The 9,057-nt window shown below is 33.0% G+C and overlaps 1 protein-coding gene and 1 long non-coding RNA gene across 2 annotated transcripts; both read right to left on the reverse strand.

Moving 5' to 3' along the window:
- Positions 1–1,373: 1,373 nt before the first annotated feature.
- Positions 1,374–4,499, reverse strand: LOC130949029 (uncharacterized). Its single transcript, XM_057877866.1, has 11 exons — positions 4,356–4,499; positions 4,127–4,253; positions 3,792–3,891; positions 3,618–3,704; positions 2,737–2,872; positions 2,481–2,644; positions 2,259–2,373; positions 1,949–2,146; positions 1,751–1,831; positions 1,543–1,658; positions 1,374–1,431 (listed from the first exon to the last, which is right to left on the reverse strand). Exons 1-11 carry the CDS (start codon positions 4,497–4,499, stop codon positions 1,374–1,376), a joined length of 1,326 nt encoding a protein of 441 aa, XP_057733849.1.
- Positions 4,500–6,351: 1,852 nt separating this feature from the next.
- Positions 6,352–8,835, reverse strand: LOC130951965 (uncharacterized). Its single transcript, XR_009074164.1, has 3 exons — positions 8,477–8,835; positions 7,336–7,418; positions 6,352–6,745 (listed from the first exon to the last, which is right to left on the reverse strand). It is a non-coding gene; the product is annotated as an uncharacterized LOC130951965 (long non-coding RNA).
- Between the last annotated feature and the right edge of the window lie 222 nt (positions 8,836–9,057).

The following is a 9,057-nucleotide window of genomic DNA, read 5'->3' on the forward strand; positions in this document are numbered from 1 at the left end:
TTGAAACATCATAATAGAAACCCGATGAATTTACTTCCAAATGCGTGTGAACAAAAAAACAGTATCGTCTTTGTCAGCTAACCTTTTTTATTATATCAACTTGATCGGTTATGCCATTTGAAAATTTTAAAGATTATGCCATTCAAATGACTATCCTTGTGCAAGTACTTTACTCTTGGTTTGACACTCCTTCTGAAATATTTCTAACTTCATTCTAAAGCTTTACCCCTGATTTGACCCTCATACTGAAACATTTCTACTTCATTATAAAACTTTTAGGGTTTATGCGTATAACATAAGATAGCTGTACCCTCCATTCTATCTGAAAAAAAAATATTTATATTTCTTGTCACTTAGTCGAGCAATTAGTAGATATTATCTTATTCAAGTTATCCAATTTCTTTATGCCTTTAGATCCTTTGCTTTTTGTTTCTAGTTATTCGTGAAACCGGTTGAACTATCTCTAAAATCATATATGGGGTCTTTCATCATTGTAATTGTCGAGGAGAATTTTTAACTTAATCTGTATAAGGATCCATCAACTTTATCTTACTGAATGAGGATCATATCTTATTTGAAAGACATTCCTTTATGGACCTTGTCATAAAAGATGTTGAAAGTTTTTATTGGGATTGCTACTATAATTAGTCAGACATCCCTTTATGGACCTTGTCATAAAAAGATGTTAAAAACCAATATAATCTTCTATTTCATTACGTAGCATTTTTTATTATTAAATTTTTTTCAGCACAATAATAAGCCATATCTCAAGAATGGAGTTTAATTAATAGTTTCTATTACTTTTTCATAAATTGAATTCCCATTCAAAAACCAATCTGCTTTTCTATGTTATTTACTTGCAATTTGAGAAACACAGCGAGTTATATGGCTTTAGATATAGCTTCTCCAAGGTTGAAAATCATTTTGCACCATAATTATACATGGTTAAAGAATGAAGTTTAATTAATAGTTTTTTGTCCTTTGAACACCATTCTATAACTCGCGTTAACTATTATGAATAGGCTTCCCAAGCATCACACAAATGAGAAATAAACTCTAAAGAAAAGTGATATTTTGGATTACTTGACTATATCAATAGTCGTTGTCAATATGTAAATAGTCCTTGTAAATTAGAAACTCCCATTTAGGAGGTTAGTTGTATTTAATATAATGTCAAATTTGTGTTAACTTATAATCCATCACGTAAAAAATAAGTTCTAACATCAATTTCTCTGTGTTCCAATTTTGTAAGGTATTACTCATCATGGATTATGTTTAAGACATATATTTTCATACACCATAACATAATTATAAATCATATATAATAAGTCTCATTCAAAATATATTCACGATAATACATTGTTTTTTGGATATCATTGCACATAAGCAAGTCTGATCCCCAAACATAGATCATCTTTCAAAACAAATAGTCTATGGTTAAACAAATACAATCAATATTAAACTTTGTCAACTTCAGTTAATACTTAATTATCCGCCTCAGATGTTTGAGACTTTAGTTTTTTCCCTCCCTTTCGGGTGAACCTATTTGTCGAAAGCTGGCATTCTTCATCAACAACCGAACCATACTTCAAACTGCCGGCAATTCTTTTAGCTGGTGTTTTGTATTTGAGGCTTTCAACACAGTCTTCCATAGAATCCTACACAAAGACATGCATGACAGTTCATTTAGAATAATTTCAGAACCTAAATCACGTTTTTTTATATATTCAAAACATGTGCATATACTTACCACAGTAAGCTGAGGATCATTATCATTCTTAAGATTAACAACATGTCCGGACATCTCCAGCGTGTTGCTACCTCTATTCTCCTATTTAAAGTGAAACCCTACTCGTAATTAGATATTAATGTACATTTTGATAAAAAAATATAATTGTATGGTCTGGAAAAACATCAACTTATTAAAGTGGATTAGGTATACACGTACAGTGATGTTCATAGATGTACTAACGTCCATTTGCTGAGGCTTGTTCTTTTGCAACGTTTCTTCATCATCACACACTTTCATGACTGTGTAAATCTGATCATAGTGTTTTATGTTACCACTTTTCACATTGATTTTGAAAAGCACCATTCTATCCATCATGTTGTCTAGACTTTTAGGGTATTCATCCTCTTTAGCATCCTGAAATCCCAATCAATTTAGATGTATTTGTGTGTATATAATTTATAATATTTTCAAAAACAAAACTATAACTTTAATCCCTAATAGTATAAGGATTTGGTGTGCTATATACATCCTCTTCTACAATTTTTTCAGCTGCCTTTCCACACAGCTGGTTGGTTTCTCTGTCCCACAACAATAATGTAATGCTTCCGGTACCATCAAAGACCATGACCTCAACCTTATATCTGTTGTTTCACGTGATAATAGCGATAATAGTTTTAGTACAGGGATTACAAATATCAAGTAAAATGAAGATGCTAATCGTTATTAATCACTTAAATTAAGAACACACCTGAGTGCTGCACATCCATGGGTGTGGCCACACTTCGCACATTCGTACCTATTCCCAATAGGAGTTTCCACCTTTTTTGGACATCGCCTGCATGCTTTATAAAACCAATCATCCTTCCCAGCATTGATTGAGACAATAGTACCTGCAATCCAGGTTGGCCCCTCCTGGAAAGCATTACACACATTAAGACCTTTTACCTAATAGCTCATCTGATTTTTGAAACAGCATTAAAATTCATAATTACAATAACTTTTACCTCAACAGACTTTAAAACTTGTTCGATTGTTTTCACAATAGCCATGCCATTGTTGAGCTCATCAGTCCCAACCCATGAACTTTGGGTCGATTGATGGCTAATCCTCACTGAAGTTGACTCAGAGCCGCTCATTAAGCTGCAATTCACGTTTTAAATGGTTAGACAATACTGTTACCAAACCAAATCTCTGTGTGTTACCAAACCAAATCTGTGTGTGTTTGAATTATTTTCAGATTGTTTATATATTGATCTATCTTTTAAATAGTATATTCGACATTTTAATGTGACTTAATTATCTAGGCAGCATTAGTTTAAAGGAATGTAAAATAAATCCAATGCATAACCACTGAAAAGTTGAAGCTGGAACATTTTTGCATTTTTTTCAAATTTGAAAGGATAATTTGGATGCTCAATCATTTTGTATATTTGGTTTGACAAAATATCTGTTAATAGTTAAAGATAACCTTTTTTAACTGGTTATCTTATTTTGGAAGAACTTTATGGGAACTAAATATTCTTTTTCATTTTGTTCGCCAAAAAAATGCGTTACATTATTAGAAAATTTTATTTTAAAATATTCTTTTTTCATTTTGTTCAACAAAAAAAAGGGTTACATGAATATAAAATTATATTTTAAAGGTAAATTTGATAAGCTAGTAGCTTCGAATAAAAGGCTGCAGAATCTAAGCTTTTGATAACCTACCTTGAAAACAATGTTATGACCACAAAACATTCAACTTCTCTTTAAAATGTACTGACCTTTTTTTGAATGACATAACTTCTTTTAGTTCTGGGTTGACATGGACCTTGGACAGTTCAAAGTGGCTCTGCACTGAAGTTTTGCCATTCCATCTGGTTGCTTTAAAATATTGGAGGATCACAATAGTGGTTCAAGTCGATCTTCATCAAGGTGAGGGAGCATCTGGTCAACAGTTTCGCCAAAGAGAGTACAACTTAACCTGTTCTTCCTGTCATCAGCCCAGGAATTCAAGCTTAATATAAATAAAAAAACGAAATAAACAACATACATCTCTTAATAAAAACATAGAACTTACTCCAAGTCTTCCACAATAACAACCAATCGCTTAGTCTCTATTCCCTTGCTAGTTACTAATTCTCTTGGATCTTCCTTTCCAACAATTTCTCCAATTATATCTACAAAACAATAAGACACACACTTTTAGATATGGCTTTTCAAGTGGTTATAAATTTTCTGCATATCTATATATCATTACATATAGTATTAGACTCACCAAACAGTTCAAGATCCTACTTTCTCGACTGTATGCATCTCTGCAAGGTTCCTAAATCGAAATGCTTCCAAAGGAAAAGTTGGATTCTCTATATGTTCAACCCTTGTTCTATGAAAACACAAGTACCCCCTACTAACACGTTTTTTTCTTGGTCATGTTGTCAACAACTATGAAGTTACTCATAGTATACATGTGGAACTCAAGAATAACACTAATGTATTTCTTTGCCAGGGATCTTGGTATGGTTGCATAAATCCTGCCACCCTGTGACAACGAAGTGAATACTTAAAGAGTGAGTATATCTTTAACATGTTTAAGTCACAACAATGACATAAAAGCACAGTTATGTTTTTGTAATGCTCCTACCTGTTTATCTTGAAGTACCATTTCGATGGAGCCAATCTCGTTGACATTGAACTTGTTGGAGTTGTCCACACCCTTATTACAAAATTTGAAATTCCATGCAAGTTTTTTGGCGTTCACATTGATCAAATCAAAATGTTCATCCATGCGTTTCAGGTCTCCTACAGGTTGAGAAGTAGTGGAGAGTTCAGGTCTCCGCCAGGATTGTTTAATGACAAAAATGGATATTTGAATTATATATGACTGGTTTACTTCATGTGCTTGTAATGTCAGATTTACCCATTGTATGTTGCTTAAATTTCTTACTTACCTACATGCCACTTGTCATTCAAGAAACTGCTACACGTGTCGAGCATAGAACCATTACTTGTCTCCTATATATTAATAATAACATGAATATTTTAGAAAAAAAAGCGAGATAGAGTCGGTGTGGCTCATTTATTTTTATTAGACACATCCATAAACACACTTCCATAAAACACAATTATAAATAAGAGTTGGCAGAAGTTGGCAGATATGCTGTTGGTAACGTAGCGGAACCGTATTGGTAATAACTTCATTTTGATTTGGACCAACAACTTAACCATTCATCACACCGATATATGTTGAACGAGTCTAACTATATCTTTTCCCATTGTGAAATCTCACAGGCTAAGGCTTAAGAGACAAATGGGTAGATGGAGTCATGGAGACCAATACATATATTAGAGTCACAAACATGAGAAATTTCTTATTTAATAAAAGTAAAAATATAAAGAGATCGACAGTAAAATTGTAAAACTAGAAAGGACAAAAGTGGAATTATGGAATTGAAAAATAGTGATCAAAAGTTTATTTCTGTCTTTAATTTTTGTCTATTGTTATGTCTCCCACTATTGTTTTTGTTAGGGATAATCAAAGTCAAATAAACTCTTAACATACAAAATACAACGAGTATCAACAGAACAGTACCAAAATTGATGTGAAAAATCATCAGTGAAATCAGCAAACAAAATTGTGTATGCAGTGATATCGTGTATGTAAACAATATCATACGTTTAAATAATACTGTATAGGTAAATAGTGATGTATATGAATTATTTCAGAAATAGAAATACATTCAATATTTAACATAAAAAATCCTAAAATTATCAAAAAAATCACGGATCAAAACTCTAAGAATATATATCTCCACAGGAAAAAAAAAATTGTTTCATTAACGACTTTTTTAGATGAACAATTTTGTACCTTCGTCAGTTTTGTATTATAGAATAGGACAATTATGAGGTGTGCAAGTTTGCTTTTGAGATAGCCAGTCAACTTATAAGGAAATCAGGTTGATCATCTCTCACTACAAGAAAATTAGCTTTTTGTCACGTTTTTAAAACGTGCCAAAAAGTGTGAAAAAACATGACGATAACTTTTTGCCACGCTTTTAAAAGGGTCACATCTACAAGCGTGTCGGTTGCTCTATCACCACACTTTTGTCAATTTATTAGCATTTTAGTTTTTGCCACTCTTTAAAAGAGTACCAAAACGTGGACACATAGCCACGCTTTTAGAAGAGTGCCCATAGGGTTGGTTTTGGCTACGCTTCGAAAGCATACCGATAAAAAAGATATGGCTACGCTTTTTAAGTGTGCTAATAGGAAAAGATATGGCTATGCTTAATAAATAAATGTGGATGTTGATGACTACAAAAAGGTATAGCTACGCTTAATAAACGTGGCTGTTGATGACAAAAAGAAGATATGGCTACGGTTAAAAAGTGTACCAATAGCTGCATAAACCCTTCACTAGGCCACTCCATACTACTTTCAACATTTTGGAAGCCAGTATAATCAACATTAAATAACTAATCAATATGAAAAAAACTAAATCATGTTATTAAAATAAACTTTATATAAAAATACAAATGTAAACTGGCATAGGAAAATTGAAAAAAAAAAAAAAGAAAATAATTTCACTGCAAAATCATCACTTTACAAAATAAAGTTTCAACATCTAAAACACACTGCTTAGCTGAGTGTACAACTTCATCTAAGACTTCATGATTCCATATCTAATAGAATATTTGAAGTGGTTATTATATTCACTATTTGTCAATATCACAATCCGCGCAAATGGCTCTCTTTGTTCCCATAAAACTTGGGAAAGATTCAACTAATTTACATAAAGAAATCCAAAAGTAGATAAAAATACATTATTTTGGAGATTGTTGAGGAGCATCTTTTTTTCTTGTTTTGATTCTGCCACAACTGTGGTTGCTACTGCTGGCCTATTTTCATTGCATCCGCAGCTGCGCCCATTTTTACACCATTTGTGGCCTTCATTGCACTGGCTATTTTAGCGAATGCTGCATCCCCTCCAACAAGTATAACCCTTAATACAATTGTTGGTTTTATTGCCATATTCTACCAGCAAAAGAGCAAATCAGATTGATACTAACTTGTATACTAAGCAAGTTTATTACATATAATAATAGCATAGGAATGACATTTCTGATAATCATAGCAAGTTTATTACATATAATAATAGTTTTATTACCCATGATTTCTGATAATCAGCAATATCAATGTAAATTCATGCCAACGATAAACCATGAACTTTCAAGGATTGCTATTTAACCCTCTAAAAATGAAAAGCCTTTCTCATACAGAAAATGTGTACAATAGCAATGATGAAATTATTTTCAAGTGCAATACAAGTTTTCACAAAACTTAGTAACTCGCTTAATAGAGTGCATGAAAGAAAGGGGAAATAAGAAAATAGTCATAGAAGAATTAAGGAAGAGTACGGGTGCACATTTGTAACCAAGTGTGTTGAGTTGGCAATGGCACTGAAGTGAGGTTGTTAGAATTTAGAAATATACAGGGTGTGGGAGAGACAAAGAGTGTTGTTAGAAAGCTAAAAGAGAATCTGATTTAGGAGAAAGACTCAATATCTAACAAGCTAGCTACCACTATTATACATATTTTCTGTTTTTGTAGTGAATAATACATACCAAGAAGAGGATGAAACTGTCTCTTTTGCTCAAGTCCTAGAGGTTTACTAATCTAATATTTGTTGATTCTCCAATAAAAGCACCTGTTCATACAAAACAACTCCAATTAGAGAATTATGGAGCATTACTTTTGATTGTATGTATTCTATCCAAAAATTTTAAATTATGATCAAATTTGGTTTACAGAATCATCTAACAAATTGTAGGTATAAAAAATATAAGACGTCATAAAAGATTTATCCCTTTTAGAAGTTGATGGTCTTAAAAACATTACAAGAATTGAGCCATTGACATCAGTTTAAAACCATATTTCATCTTCCTTCGAATGTTGGCCTTTTCAAAGATCTCTCAATAGCATCTAATGGTACAGAGCCAATTTCTCGATGTATAGGTAAACAGTGACTTATTTCCTCACTCACTGATCTGTTACTTCAGCATACAAATATAAACTATAAACGTCCAGCAACAAAAATAATGTTTAGTTTCGTTCATAGACTAAAGTTGGAGAGCAGCAACTAGGATTAAAGTTGCTCGTATTTTGAAAATTAAGTCAAATTAAAAGTATAGACTAAAATTAAGATAGTCAACTAGCACTGCAGAACATAAATCCAGCACTAGAAAAAAAAAATTTGTATCACGGCAACAGTAGCAGCACCGCAGCGAAAGAAAAACAAGAGAGGTGGCAGCGACAACAGTAACAAAGAGACAACTACCAAAACCCTGAAATAAAATAAACATAGACTTAAAAAATTACTCATTGATTACAATGTATTTCACCATATTTCCAAATATGAATCAATATTGGTAAATGAAATTAAGGTCAAATAATGTCCACTGGATACATTACATCATACCACCACACACACTCTTTTTCATTGAAACACCAAACGAATAAAAAATTTAAAGAAAAAAAAAATCAAAACACATCCACTGTTTATTTCCCATGATAGTAAATTCATCTAGAGCATCAAAGTTAGTATTTTAAAATTCAAACAAGAGCAAAACTCCCATGTAACGAACATTTGCTTCACTTCAATTTTCACATCACTGCAACATCAAGCAACAGTAAAACGACAAGGGAACCAAAATAATGAACCTTATCACATAAGAACAGAAAAATAGTGAGGGAATAAATACGTACATTGTAGTGTTTGTGGAGACGCAACACCGATTGAGGGAGAGGCAGCGACGAGAGAGAGAGCAAAGACAGTGGTAGGGCTTGCGAGAGAGAGTGACCGCCTAGGGAGGGCGTGCCGACAGAGGCAGCGTCTATGGAGGGTTGCGAGAGAGGGTGCGAGGGTTGCGAATCCAAGGAGGAGGCTTGCAATAGAGGGTCCAAGGATTGTGATAGAGAAGAGGGTTGTAATAGAGGGTGCGATAGAAGGCTGGGAGAGAGGGTTACAAAGGTTCTCAGTGATAAAGGTTCTCAATGATGAAGGGTTCTCAGTGATGAATATTTTAGAGATAAAGGTGTTCGAGGGTTCTCACATACAACGTGACCGAAAGGGTTCTCACTTCTCAGTAGGGTTATCTTCTGAAAACAAAAAGTTAAAGCGTTTGGAGAAAAAATTGGTAGAAAATTATTTTTTTGTGGGAACTCTATTGCTATACTTTTTTAGGGTGCCAAAATAATTAGAGGATATGGGCACGCTTTAAAAATGTGACAGTAGGAAAAAAAATTAGCTACGCTTTAAAAGCGTGTCTATTTCTCTCTGGCCACGC

Source organism: Arachis stenosperma, chromosome 9 (genome assembly GCF_014773155.1).
Source record: "Arachis stenosperma cultivar V10309 chromosome 9, arast.V10309.gnm1.PFL2, whole genome shotgun sequence".
In the NCBI taxonomy this organism is placed as follows: domain Eukaryota; kingdom Viridiplantae; phylum Streptophyta; class Magnoliopsida; order Fabales; family Fabaceae; genus Arachis; species Arachis stenosperma.